Source organism: Tachyglossus aculeatus, chromosome 25 (assembly GCF_015852505.1).
Source record: "Tachyglossus aculeatus isolate mTacAcu1 chromosome 25, mTacAcu1.pri, whole genome shotgun sequence".
NCBI classification, from domain to species: Eukaryota; Metazoa; Chordata; class Mammalia; order Monotremata; family Tachyglossidae; genus Tachyglossus; species Tachyglossus aculeatus.
Genome location: NC_052090.1, coordinates 25,897,430 through 25,912,404, shown reverse-complemented (window position 1 = coordinate 25,912,404; position 14,975 = coordinate 25,897,430). Strand labels below are relative to the sequence as shown.

The window sequence follows — 14,975 nt, the reverse complement described above, 5'->3', positions numbered from 1 at the left end:
GCTCGGACTTCTGCTCCCCAATAATGGTGGAAGAGGGTCTGATGTCCATCCTCTCAGGAGAAGGCTCACGCCAGTAAACCCCAGCTTGGACTTCTGCCCCCCGATAACTGAGAAGGAAAGCTCAGTATCCATCCTGTCCCCCGCTAGCCCCCGCTCACATTTCTGCCCCTAAAAATCAGAGGAGGAAGATCCGGCCATCCTCTCAGGGAAACCCCGGCTCGGACACCTGCCCGCCAATGATGGCGGAGGAAGAAGACGCCTTGTCCGGCTGGTCTGGATGCGGCCTTGCCTGCCTTCATGAGGGAAATCAATCAATCAATCATATTTATGGAGCGCTTACTGTGTGCAGAGCACTGTACTAAGCGCTTGGGAAGTACAAGTTGGCAACATATAGAGTCAGTCCCTACCCAACAGTGGGCTCACAGTCTAGAAGGGGGAGACAGAGAACAAAACCAAACATGTTAACAAAATAAAATAAATAGAATAGATATGTACAAGTAAAATAAATAGAGTAATAAATATATACAAATCAATCAATCGTATTTATTGAGCGCTTACTGTGTACAGAGCACTGCACTAAGCGCTTGGGAAGTACAAGTTGGGAAATCTACGTTCAGCTCCAGTCTCCGTCTGCCGAGCTTCTGACACAGTGGACGGATGGAGAAAGAGGGGTCTGGGGTCTCCGGGGGAAGCAATCGAGGCTCTGAGAGCTTCGGTTTGGATTTCCATCCAAAATGGCATGACCTAAGTAGCCTATGTAACCTGCATGGCCTTGTAACCCGGAGAACCTACGTAAATTTGCGGAACATACGCAGCCTTTGTCACCTACATGATGTACGGCAGTTGCCATGAACAGGCAGAGGGCCGTCTAGTAGTCGATCAACAAGTCAGTGGTATTTATTGAGCGCTTACTATGTACAGAGCACTTGGGAGAAGACACTACAACACAGTTGGTAGATAGGTTTCCTGTCCATAGTGAGAAGCAATGTAGCCTAGTGTTGCCAACTTGTACTTCCCAAGCACTTAGTACAGTGCTCTGCACACATTAAGTCTTCTAGACTGTCTTCTAGACAAATCTTCTAGACTGTGAGCCCGCTGTTGGGTAGCGACTGTCTCTATGTGTTGCCGACTTGTACTTCCCAAGCACTTAGTACAGTGCTCTGCGCACAGTAAGTGCTCAATAAATACGATTGATTAGTTGATTAGTACAGTGCTCTGCATACAGTAAGTGCTCAATAAATACGATTGATGATTGATGATGATGATTAAGTGCTCAATAAATACGATTGAATCAATGAATAGAGCACCGGCCTGAAAGTCAGAAGGGCCTAGGTTCTAATTCCGGCTCCCGCCATCTGTCTGATTTTTGACCTTGGGCAAGTCACTTCGCATCTCTGGGCCTCACTTCCCTCATCTGTAAAATGGGGATTAAGAGTCGGAGCCCCAGGAGGGACACGGATTGGGAGGGATACAACCTGATTAGCCTGCATCTAGTCCAGTGCTTAGTACAGTGCCTGGCACGTAGTCAGCACTTGACAAATTCCATTTTTCAAAATGAGCTTAGGCCTAGAGGGGACGGTAGACACTCATATTAATCGATAATTTCTAATAGAGGATTTGTAGAGTATACACTCATATTAATCAATAATTTCTAATAGATGATTTGTAGATATGTGCAAAAGTGCTGTGGGGCTCGGGGTGGGCGAAAATCAAATGACCGTAGGTCACAGATCCAAGCGGAGAGATGACGCAGATGGGATCGGGGAAAGCTTCTTGGAGGAGATGCGACCTTAATAAGGATTTGAAGGGGGGGACAGTGGTGGTCCGGTGTCTCTGGAGGGGAAGGGACCAGGAGAGTGGGAGGAGGATGCAGGAAAAGGGTTGGTGGCGAGATAGACGAGATCGGGACACAGTGAGAAAGCTGGCTCTAGAGGAGCAGAGTGTGCAGATTAGGCCGTAATAATCGCCCACAATTGATTCTCTGCCTCGGATCTTTACTCAAAGACTCCGAGGTTGAGACTTCATCAACACCGGCTAATTATTTCAGCCCAAACCTAGCAGGTGGGCTCAGCGTTAGATCCCCTCGAGGAGCTAATGAGCTGTCGATAGAGAGGCCCAGTCAGATCGGCACTGTTAATACCATTTATTGAACAGAACACCCAAGACCTCTCCCCGTCTTCCTTCTGGAAGCGTGGGGAGGCCTTCATCTCGCTCTCATTTGCCCTTCCTCGGCGCTAATCACGGTGGATTTGGGAATAATTAAGTTTACAAAAATAATTTTTCCATTTACAAAATAAATCGGCATTTCACAATAACTTATTCACCTTCATTCTTCGGGAAAAAAAAGTTCCGTACCGTATAAAATAGACCACGTTCTTTATCTAAATAGAGTAAAACACGACAAGCGCTGCGGGCCTAGCTTGGCAGTGCAGGGTGTAAATTGCTGGGTAGGGACCGACTCTCCTTGTTGCCGATTTGTACTTCCCAAGCGCTTAGTACAGTGCTCTGCACACTGTAAGTGCTCAGTAAATACGATACAAGCAGAAACATCACGTTGCACTTTCCCGAAGGAAGCGAGGAAGGAAAAGGGATAAACCGAGTTCCCGCGGATGAGCCCTCCGATACAGTTTCTCTGTAAATCTCGTGACGGAAAGGCACTGAACGCAAAAAGCTGAATTCCATATTTTAGAGGCCTAAAGACCGCGCTTCTTCCAAAGGAGCAAAGTTAAAAAAGAAAGGCAATGAACACCAAAAGGCCGTTACTGGCTACAGAGGTCCAAAAACACTTGGGGAAAAAAAAAGGACGTTTTTTCCCAAAAGCTGTGCTATAAAGCGAGAAGCCACACGCGAAGCAGCGTGGCTCAATGGAAAGCGCCTGGGCTTTGGAGTCAGAGGTCATGGGTTCAAATCCCGGCTTCGCCAACTGTCAGGTGTGACCTTGGGCAAGTCACTTAGCTTCTCTGTGCCTCAGTTACCTCAACTGTAAAATGGGGATTAAGACTGTGAGCCCCCCGTGGGACAATCTGATTACCTTGTAACCTCCCCAGCATTTAGAACAGTGCTTTGCACATAGTAAGCGCTTAACAAACGCCATCGTTATCATTATTATTATAAAGAGGTGACACATCTCTCCCACTTCACACATGGTGAAGTATCTCATCCCCAAATCACCCACATCCAGAAAGGTGGATTTTTTTTTTTAATGCGATCGTTGATCCATGAGGGTGCGGGATCCTCGACCCAGCTTTGGACGAGCCACTTAACCTCTCTGGGCCTCAGTTTCCTCATCTGTAAAATGGACACGGGTTCCCTGTTCATCTGGGACCGTGAGCCCTGTGTGAGACGGGTAATCGTGTCCGATCGGATCGTCCTGCATCGCCCAAGGACGTAGCGCAGGGCTCGACACATGGCGACCGTGGCACCAATTCCCACCGTTTTATCTGAAGTACTTCCCAACTTGTACTTCCCAAGCGCTTAGTACAGTGCTCTGCACACAGTAAGCGCTCAATAAATACGATTAAATGAATGACTGATTGTGGACCATCTCATTTTATCCTCACCATGTCCCCCTGAGACGGAGAGAATCACCTAGGGATAGAGCCCGGGCCTGGGCGTCAGACGGTCATGAGTTCTAATCCCCGCCCTGCCACTTGTCTGCTGTGTGGCCTTGGGCACGTCACTTCACTTCTCTGATCCTCAGTCCCCTCATCTGTAAAATGGGGATGGAGATTGGGAGCCCCACATGGGACAGGGGCTGCGTCCAGCTCGATTTGCTTGTATCCGCCCCAGTGCTTAATACAGTGCCTGTTGAGTAGTAAGCGCTTCACAAGTAACATAATTATTATTATTACTACGATGCACAGAGTACAGGTGTAGAAACAGGCCCAGAGAGTTAAGTGACTTGGCCAAGGTCACACAGCAAGGCAGAGGAGCAGAGTCAGGTCAGCGTGGCCTAGTGAAGCGCTTAGTACAGTGCTCTGCACACAGTAAGCGCTCAATAAATACGATTGAATGAATGAATGAATGAGTCAGAGGACCAGGGTTCTCATCCCGGCCCCGCCACTTGTCTGCTGTGTGACCTTGGACAAGTCACGTGGCTTAGTGGAATGAGCCCGGGCTTGGGAGTCAGAGGTCATGGGTTCTAATCCCGCTTCTGCCGCCTGTCAGCTGTGTGACTTTGTGCAAGCCACTTCACTTCTCTGTGCCTCAGTTCCCTCATCTGGAAAATGGGGATGAAGACTGTGAGCCCCACATGGGACAACCTCATTACCTTGTATCTACCCAGTGCTTAGAACAGTGCTTGGCACACAGTAAGCGCTTAACAAATGCCATCATCATCAGCCTCTTCTCTGTGCCTCAGTTCCCTCTTCTAAAAACCGGGGAGCCGATTCCCATCCTCCCTCTTACTCGGTGAGTCCCGCGTAGGGACTCACCCCAGTGTTTAGTACAGTGCCTGGCACCTAGTAAATGCTGAACAAATCTCATCATTATCGATTCCTCGTTCCACCTTCTAGACCGTGAGCCCACTGTTGGGTAGGGACTGTCTCTCTATGTTGCCAACTTGGACTTCCCGAGCGCTCAGCACAGTGCTCTGCACACAGTAAGCGCTCAATAAATGCGATTGATTGATTGATCCCCTCGTCCACACCGCCTGCCAACCCAAATCCCCTCCCCGGGCCGGACCCTTCCTCACATTTAGCCGCTGCCTCCGCCAGGCCGGGCCTAGCGGTTGAGAAAGAGGCGCGTGTCTTTCCCTCTGGGGTCAGAGGTGGGAGGACGTCGAGATCAGTGACTTCTTGTTTGCACGAACCGGGCCTCGGTTTCCCCCGCCCCCATCCCCTCGAGAGCCTTGTTGACTAATCTGCAGGTTTATAATTCATCGGGGCCCGGGTCCGTGTCTGATGAACCGGTGCTGGGCGTTGGGGCGGGAGGAAGGCCTGCCCTAATTCCACCCCACGTCCCGCGGAGGGGAATTATTGACAGATTTTTTCCGCGAGATTGAGGCGTCCCCGGCCCGGGGGGCGGAGGGGGATTTTTTTGAAGCTGGGAGACGAGTCCGCTGGGATCCGGACCACCCCCCGTCCACATCCCGGACGGGAAGGAGAGACGGGCCCCGTCGGGGAAGCGCAGGCGTCGGACATCACAACTGCTTCGGCTTGGGCAGGACGTGGTGGGAGATGACGGAAGCTTGATTGGGTGGGATTTTATACTGGTCCGGCCCGGAACCCTGAGGCGGAGACGGCAGCGGAGTTTCTGGAGTTTCTGGAAGAGGAGGATGGAGAGGACGGTCGCATCTTGCAATTTTGTACTTCCCAAGCGCTTAGTACAGTGCTCTGCACACAGTAAGCGCTCAGTAAATACGATTGATTGATTGAGAAGCAGCGCGGTTCAGTGGAAATAGCACAGGCTTTGGAGTCAGAGGTCATGGGTTCAGATCCCAGCTCTACCAACTGTCAGCTGTGTGACTTTGGGCAAGGCACTTAACTTCTCTGGGCCTCAGTACCCTCATCTGTAAAATGGGGATTAAGACTGTGAGCCCCCCATGGGACAACCTGATCACCTTGTAACCTCCCCAGAGCTTAGAACAGTGCTTTGCACATAGTAAGTGCTTAAGAAATGCCATTATTATTATTATTATTATTATTGATTGATTAAGCGCTTACAATGTGTCCATCACTGTTCTAAGCTCTGGGATAGACTCAAGTTAGGTTGAGCACAGTCCCTGTCTCACATAGTAATAATAATAAGAATAATGACGGTATTTGTTAAGCACTTACAATATGCCAAGCACTGTTCTAAGCACTGGGGTAGAGACAAGGTCATCAGGTTGTCCCATGTGGGGCTCCCAGTCTTCATCCCCATTTTCCAGATGAGGGAACTGAGGCCTAGAGAAGCGAAGTGACTTGCCCAAGGTCACGCAGCAGACATGTGGCAGAGCAGGGATTAGAAACCATGATCATCTGACTATTTATTTTATTTAATTCATTTATTTTATTTGTACATATTTATTCTAATTATTTTATTTCGTTAATATGCTTTGCTTTGTTCTCTGTCTCCCCCTTCTAGACTGTGAGCCCACTGTTGGGTAGGGACCGCCTCTATATGTTGCCAACTTGGACTTCCCAAGCGCTTAGTACAGTGCTCTGCACACAGTAAGCGCTCAATAAATACGATTGAATGAATGAAAATGAATGACTCTCAGGCCTGGTCTCTAGCCACTAAGCCATGCTGCTTCTCTAGATTCCCTTCTAGCAATTGATCGGTCCAAGAGCTGTCGATCAGTGGCGTTTACTCATTCCATTTATTCAGTAGCATTTATTGAATGCTTACTGTGTGCAGAGCACTGTACTAAGCGCCTAGGAGAGGACCATAGAACGATAAACTGACACATTCCCAGCCCACAATGAGTTTATGGGGCTGGGTGCAGAGTGAAAGCTCCTATTCCTTTTTTCAGTGGCATTTGTTAAGTGTTTACTATGTGCTAGGCGCTGCGCTAGAGAAGCAGCTTGGCAATCCCGGCCCCGCCACTTGTTTGCTGTGTGATTTTGGGCAAGTCGCTTAACTTCTCTGTGCCTCCGTTCCCTCATCTGTAAAATGGGGATGAAGACTGTGAGCCCCCCGTGGGACAACCTGATCACCTCGTATCCCCCCAGCGCTTCGAAAAGGGCTTCACATATAGTAAGCGCTTAACAAATGCCATCATTATTATTATAATTAATAGTGGAAAGAGCCTGGCTTGGGAGTCAGAGGTCGTGGGTTCTAATCCCGGCTCCGCCACTTGTCTGCTCTGTTCCCTCATCTGGAAAATGGCGATTAAGACTGTGAGCCTTCTGCGGGACAGGGATGGCCTAGTGGGTAGAGACCAGGCCTGGGCGGCAGAAGGACCTGGGTTCTAATCCCGGCTCCGCCACTCATCTGCTTCACTTCCCTTCACTTCTCTAGGCCTCAGTTCCCTCATCTGTGAAATGGGGATTGAAACTGCGAGCGCCACGTGGGATAAGGATCAATCAGCTTGTGGCCACCCCAGCGCTCAATACAGAGCCTGGCACACAGTAAGCGCTTAACAAATACCACAATGGTCATGATTATCATTATCAGGATTACGCTGCTGACTTACGGAGGTGATCGGCGGGGACCGGAGGGGCCATGGAGCCGAGGAGGATGGTCTGTCCGGTCAGCGGGTCCTGGGACAGGTGCGGGTGAACCACAGGATGGTGCAGGTGGCCGGCCTCGTGGGCACCTCCCGGGAGCGGGCACGGCCAGCCGGACGTTAGGGACGCTGGCATCGCACTCGGGGCCTTCCCTGGAGCCAGGAGAAGGAGTGTCATTCACTCATTCGTTCATTCAATTGTATTTATGGAGCGCTTACTGTGTGCCAAGCACTGTACTAAGCGCTTGGGAGAGTACACTAGAACAACAGACGCATTCCCTGCCCTCCATGAGCTCTCCCAAGTGCTTAGTACAGTGCTCCGCATATAGGAAGTGCTCAGTAAATAGGATTGATTGACTGACTGATCAGCAGAGAGCCCTGCCATGCCCACTGCACTTCCCTTCTAGACTGTGAGCCCGCTGTTGGGTAGGGACCGTCTCTACGTGTTGCCGACTTGGACTTCCCAAGCACTCAGTACGGTGCTCCGCACACAGTAAGCCCTCAATAAATACGATTGATTGATTGATTGATTCCCTCCGCTCCCCTGGGGTAGGGGAGAATGGTAGGCCGTGCCCAGAATTCCGCTTGGAGCGGGAGTTGGGAATAGCGCCTTCTAATTAAGCGAGCAGAAGACAGTGCCAGGGAAGCCAGACTGGGCCCAGGGGTCTCTCTATGACCCTGATTCTTCCCCAGAGACCCCAGCTGGACCACCCGACCCCTCCGACTCTCCCCTCCCCATCCCTGCCTCCCCCTCAGTCACTCAGCACGGACCACCCAACCCCCCTGAATCTCCCCTCTCCATCCTTGACTCTCCCCCAGGGACTCAGCATGGATCAACCTCCCTACCCCCAACTCTCTCCTCTCCATCCCTGCCTGTCCCCCAGTGACCCCCAGTGACCCAGCACGGACCATCCAGCCCCCCAACTCTCCCCTCTCCACCCCTGACTGTCCCCCGGCGACCCAGCACGGACCATCCAACACCCCTAATTATCCCCTCTCCATCCCTGACTCTCCCCCAGTGACCAGTCATAGACAATCCCACCCCCCTGCCTCTCCCCCGTCCATCCCTGACTCTCCCCCGTGACCCAGCACGGACCATCCCACCCCCCTGACTCTCTCCTCTCTGTGCCAGACTCTCCCCCAGTGAACCTTCCCAGACCATCCAGTGTGGCTCAGTGGAAAGAGCCCGGGCTCTGGAGTCAGAGGTCATGGGTTTGAATCCCGGCTCCGCCACTTGTCAGCTGTGGGGCCTTGGCCAAGCCACTTAACTTCTCTGTGCCTCAGTTACCTCATCTGTAAAATGGGATTAAGACTGTGAGCCCCACGTGGGACAACCTGATCACCTTGCATCCCCCAGCGCTTAGAACAGTGCTTTGCACATAGTAAGCGCTTAATAAACGTCATTATTATTATTATTATTATCCCACCCCCCTCTCCATCCCTGACTCTCCCCCGTGACCCAGCACGGACCACCCCACCCCCCTGACTCTCTCCTCTCTGTGCTAGACTCTCCCCCAGTGACCCTTCCCAGACCATCCCACCCCCCTCTCCATCCCTGACTCTCCCCCGTGACCCAGCACGGACCATCCCACCCCCCTGACTCTCTCCTCTCTGTGCCAGACTCTCCCCCAGTGACCCTTCCCAGACCATCCAGCGTGGCTCAGTGGAAAGAGCCCGGGCTCTGGAGTCAGAGGTCATGGGTTTGAATCCCGGCTCCGCCACTTGTCAGCTGTGGGGCCTTGGGCAAGCCGCTTAACTTCTCTGTGCCTCAGTTACCTCATCTGTAAAATGGGATTAAGACTGTGAGCCCCACGTGGGACAACCTGATCACCTTGCATCCCCCAGCGCTTAGAACAGTGCTTTGCACATAGTAAGCGCTTAATAAATGTCATTATTATTATTATTATTATCCCACCCCCCTCTCCATCCCTGACTCTCCCCCGTGACCCAGCACGGACCATCCCACCCCCCTGACTCTCTCCTCTCTGTGCTAGACTCTCCCCCAGTGACCCTTCCCAGACCATCCCACCCCCCTCTCCATCCCTGACTCTCAGGGACCCAACAAGGACCACCCAACCCCCCCTAATTCTCTCCTCTCCCTCCCTGACTGTCCGCCATTGACCCTTCCCAGACCATCCCACCCCCCTCTCCATCCCTGACTCTCAGGGACCCAACAAGGACCACCCAACCCCCCCAATTCTCTCCTCTCCCTCCCTGACTGTCCGCTGTTGACCCTTCGCGGACCAACCCACCCCCCATCCATCCCTGACTCTCCCAGTGACCCAACAAGGACCACCCAACCCCAATTCTCCCCTCTCCCTCCCTGACAGTCCACTGTTGACCCTTCGCGGACCAACCCACCCCCCTGTCCATCCCTGACTCTCCCAGTGACCCAACAAGGACCACCCAACCCCAATTCTCCCCTCTCCCTCCCTGACAGTCCACTGTTGACCCTTCGCGGACCAACCCACCCCCCTGTCCATCCCTGACTCTCCCAGTGACCCAACAAGGACCACCCAACCCCAATTCTCCCCTCTCCCTCCCTGACTGCCCGCCGTTGACCCTTCGCGGACCAACCCACCCCCCAGTCCATCCCCGACTCTCCCCCAGCGACCCAGCACGGGCCGTCCAACCCCTCTGACTCTCCCCTCTCCACCCTGGACCCTCCTCTGATGCCCCCAGGCCCAGACCAGCCCCGGCCCGGACCTCCGAGCAGCATTTCATGGAGGAGGTTGTCGATCTTGGCCACTCCCAGCATCTTGACCAGCTGGACCTGTTCTATCATCTGCCAAGTGATGCTTTGCAGGGCGGGCAGGAGGAGCAGCAGCTCGCCGAAGCGGCCGCGGGAGTCGTACTGGCGGTCGTTGATGTAATCCTCCAGCCCCAGCTGTACTTGGAAACGCATTCGCCGGATCTTCAGGGGGTCGCTCAGACCCTTGGCGTCTAAAAATCCAGCAGAGACAGGCTCAGCGCGGCCGCGGGCGACCCCGAAACCCATCCCTCCAACCACCCGAGTCACCGAGACCGGGCGGCGTGGCCTAGCGGAAAGAGCCCGAGCCTGGGACTCAGAAGACCTGGGTTCTCATCCCGCTCCTGCCCCTTTCCTGCTGGGTGACCTTGGGGGAGTCACTTCCATCCTCAGGGCCTCGGTGACCTCAACTGCAAAATGGGGATTAAGAATGTCAGCCCCATGTGGGACGGGGTCCAACCTGATTAGCTTGGATAATAATAATAATGGTGGTATCTGTTAAGCGCTTACTATGTGCAAAGCACGCTTCTAATCAATCAATCAATCAATCAATCAATCGTATTTATTGAGCGCTTACTATGTGCAGAGCACTGTACTAAGCGCTTGGGAAGTACAAATTGGCAACACATAGAGACAGTCCCTACCCAACAGTGGGCTCACAGTCTAAAAGGGGGAGACGGAGAACAGAACCAAACATACCAACAAAATAAAATAAATAGGATAGAAATGTACAAGTAAAATAAATAAATAAATAAATAAATAGAGTAATAAATATGTACAACCGTATGTACAGCGCTTCTAAGCGCTGGGGAAGTTACAAAGTGATCAGGTTGTCCCGAGGGGGGTCACAGTTTTAATCCCCATTCTCCAGAAGAGGTGACTGAGGCCCAGGGGAGTGAAGTGACTTGCCCAAAGTCACACAGCTGACAGTTGGCGGAGCAGGGACTTGAAATAAAATAAATAAATAAATAGAGTGATAAATATGTACAGACATATGGGATGAAGACTGTGAGCCCCGTGTGGGACAACCTGATCATCTTGTAATCTCCCCGGGGCTTCGAACAGTGCTTTGCACATAGTAAGCGCTTAATAAATGCCAGCATTATTATTATTAGACTTTCCCAAGCGCTTAATACAGTGCTCTACGCACAGTAAGCGCTCAGTAAATACGATTTAATGACTGAATAATAATAATTATGGGGCCTGTTCAATGCCAAACACTGTTCTAAGGTCACACAGCAGACAAGTGGCAAAGCCAGGAGAATCCAGGTCCTTCTGACTCCAGGGCCTGAGCTCTATCTACTAATAATAATGATATTTGTTAAGCGCTTACTATGTGCTAACACTGTTCTAAGCGCTGGGAGGGGTACAAGCGTGGCTCGGTGGAAAGAGCCCACACTTTGGAGTCAGAGGTCATGGGTTCAAACTCCGGCTCCGCCACTTGTCAGCTGTGTGACTCTGGGCAAGTCACTTCACTTCTCTGGGCCTCAGTTCCCTCATCTGTAAAATGGGGATGAAGACTGTGAGCCCCCTGTGGGACAACCTGATCAACTTGTAACCTCCCCAGCGCTTAGAACAGTGCTTTGCACATAGTAAGCGCTTAATAAATGTCATTATTATTATTATTATTATTACAAGGTCATCAGGTTGTCCCAGGTGGGGCTCACAGTCTTCATCCCCATTGTCCAGATGAGGTCACTGAGGCCCAGAGAAGTGACTTGCCCAAAGTCACACAGCTGACAAGTGGCGGAGGCGGGATTAGAACCCACCTCCCCATCCAACTTGTACTTCCCAAGCGCTTAGTCCAGTGCTCTGCACACAGTAAGCGCTCAATAAATACGATTGAATGAACGAATGAATCCTTGTGGCCCACAATACCACAGTTATTATTCCTCTATTGATTGACTCCTTACCCTGTGCCAAGCACTGTGCTGAACGCTGGGGCTCATCCCCTTTAGAAGCACTATGTCCGAGCGGATAAAGCACAGACCCGGGAATCAGAAGGACCCGGGTTCTAATCCTGACTCCGCCACTTGTCAGCTCGGTGACCTCGGTCAAGTCACTTCACGGCTCTGTGCCTCAGTTCCCTCATCTAGAAAATGGGGATCAAGACTGCGACCCCCGTGTGGGACAGGGACTGTGTCCAACCTGATTTCCTAGGAAACGAACCAGCGCTTAGAACAGTGCCTGGCACCTAGTAAGCGCTTAACGAATACCACAGTTGCTAAGCAGCGTGGCTCAGTGGAAAGAGCCCGGGCATTGGAGTCAGAAGTCATGGGTTCAAATCTCGGCTCCGCCACTTGTCAGCTGGGTGACTTTGGGCACGTCACTTAACTTCTCTGCGCCTCAGTTCCCTCATCTGTAAAATGGGGATTAAGACTGTGAGCCCCCCGTGGGACAACCTGATCACCTTGTAACCTCCCCAGCGTTTAGAACAGTGCTTTGCACGTAGTAAGCGCTTAATAAATGCTATTATCATTATTATTATACGGTAAGCTTGTTGCGGGAAGGGAATGTGCCTACCGACGCTTGTTACAGTTTACTCTCCCAAGCGCTTAGTACAGTGCTCTGCGCACAGTAAGCGCTCAAAAAATACGACTGATTGATTGATTACCAACCGATCAGACTGATTACCAGCGTGGCTCAGTGGAAAGAGCCCTGGCTTTGGAGTCGGAGGTCATGGGTTCAAATCCCGGCTCCGCCGCTTGTCAGCTGTGTGACTTTGGGCGAGTCACTTCACTTCTCTGGGCCTCAGTGACCTCATCTGTAAAATGGGGATTAAGACTGGGAGCCCCCCGTGGGACAACCTGATCACTTTGTAACCTCCCCAGCGCTTAGAACAGTGTTTTGCACATAGCAAGTGCTTAATAAATGCCATTATTATTATTATTATTACCCCATCCCCACACGGGGGTTCACAGTCTAAAAGGCGGGGAGGTCCAGAATCTGTAAAATGGGGATTAAGATTACGAGCCCCACGCGGGACGGGGAACGCGTCCCACTCGATTTGCTTGTATCGTATTTATTGAGCGCTTACTGTGTGCAGAACACTGTACTAAGCGCTTGGGAAGTACAAATCGGCAACATAAAGAGTCGGTCCCTACCCAACAACGGGCTCACGGTCCAGAAGGGCTTGCCCCCTAGTAAGCACTTAACAAATAAGCAGCGTGGCCCTGTAGAAAGAGCCCGGGCTTTGGCGTCAGAGGTCATGGGTTCAAATCCCAGCTCTGCCATCTGTCAGCTGTGTGATTTGGAGCACGTCACTTCACTTCTCTGGGCCTCAGTTCCCTCAGCTGTAAAATGGGGATTAAAACTGTGAGCCCCCCCATGGGACGACCTTGTAACCCCCCCAGCGCTTAGAACAGTGCTTTGCACATAGTAAGCGCTTAACAAATACCATCATTATCATTATTAAATAATAAGACGGTACCCGTTCAGCGCTGACTCTGTGCCAAGCACTGTTCTAAGCACTGGGGAGGATCCAAATCAGTCAGGTTGGATACAGTCCCCGTCCCACAAGGGGCTCACGGTCTCAATCCCCATTTTATTGAGGCCCCGAGAAGTGATGTTGCCAACTTGTACTTCCCAAGCGCTTAGTCCAGTGCTCTGCACACCGAAAGCGCTCAATAAATACGATCGATTGATTGATGCACTAATTAATGTCACTGTTTACGGCGGTACTTCCTTCCTCTCCCCCTCGTCCCCCTCTCCATCCCCTCATCTTACCTCCTTCCCTTCCCCACAGCACCTGTATATATGTATATATGCTTGTACATATTTATTACTCTATTTATTTATTTTACTTGTACATATCTATTCTATTTATTTTCTTTTGTTGGTATGTTTGGTTCTGTTCTCTGCCTCCCCCTTTTAGACTGTGAGCCCACTGTTGGGTAGGGACTGTCTCTGTGTGTTGCCAATTTGTACTTCCCAAGCGCTTAGTACAGTGCTCTGCACATAGTAAGCGCTCAATAAATACGATTGATTGATTGATATTAGGCTTTCCCAAGTGCTTAATAATAATGATGGCATTTGTTAAGCGCTTACTAGGTGCGAAGCAGTGTTCTAAGCGTACAGTGCTCTAAGCACGGAAGGCGCTCAGTAAATAATATGATGAATATGCCGATTAATACGATGACCCCCCGGGGGCCGCGGACCTGGGTCGAAGAAGACGATGGCCTTGAGGCAGGCGTATTCGTTGTCGTCGATCTGGATCTCCTGGAAGGGCCGGACGAGTTCGTCCAGGACACGGTTGGCCACCCTGCTGATCTCCACCTCGGGGCTGTTCCGGAGGATGATGGAACTGTTCCCTGCATTGCGGGGCCGGGGGGGATGGGGGAGACGCCGTCAATGCGGGGGGGACGCCTTCGACCGACCATAATAATAATAATAATGGCATTTATTAAGCGCTTACTACGTGCCAAGCCCTGTTCTAAGCGCAGGGGAGGTGACAAGGCGATCAGGTTGTCCCACAGGGGGGCTCCCAGTCTTCACCCCCATTTTCCAGATGAGGGAACTGAGGCCCAGAGAAGTGAAGTGACTTGCCTAAAGTCACCCAGCCAACTGGCGGAGCCGGCATTTGAACCCATGACCTCGGACTCCAAAGCCCGGGCTCTTTCCACTGAGCCACGCTGCTTCTCATAAGTTAGATAAGTTAGATAAGTCATAGTAAGTTAAGCGCTTACTATGTGCCAAGCACTGTTCTAAGCGCTGGAGAGGTTACAAGGTGATCAGGTTGTGCCACAAGGGGCTCCCAGTCTTCACCCCCATTTTCCAGATGAGGGAACTGAGGCCCAGAGAAGTGAAGCGACTCGCCCAAAGTCACCCAGCTGACAGTTGGCGGGGCCGGGATTCGAACCCATGACCTCGGACTCCAAAGCCCGGGCTCTCTCCGCCGAGCCACGCGGCTTCTGGGCTCCTGGCCTCCTCTAGCGCGCGGGGCGGGGGCAGGAAGCTGTGCTGGGCACCCAGTGTGTGTAGAGTCTAGATTGTGAGCCCGTTGTCGGTTGCCGACTCGGACTTCCCAAGCGCTTAGTCCAGTGCTCTGCACGCAGTAAGCGCTCAATAAATACGATT

General features: G+C 51.7%; 1 protein-coding gene across 2 annotated transcripts in view; it reads right to left on the bottom strand.

Annotated features, from left to right (window-relative positions):
• Positions 1–4,798: 4,798 nt before the first annotated feature.
• Positions 4,799–14,975, bottom strand: part of HNF4G (hepatocyte nuclear factor 4 gamma) — a 62,659-nt gene continuing 52,482 nt past the window's right edge. For both annotated transcript variants that reach the window (XM_038766601.1, XM_038766600.1), the window contains exons 7-10: positions 14,057–14,209; positions 9,857–10,093; positions 7,118–7,303; positions 4,799–5,262 (exon numbers count right to left, since the gene is read on the bottom strand). In XM_038766601.1, coding sequence (XP_038622529.1) covers positions 5,141–5,262; positions 7,118–7,303; positions 9,857–10,093; positions 14,057–14,209 — 698 coding nt within the window. In that variant the 3' untranslated portion in view covers positions 4,799–5,140. The remainder of the gene's footprint in view (positions 5,263–7,117; positions 7,304–9,856; positions 10,094–14,056; positions 14,210–14,975) is intronic.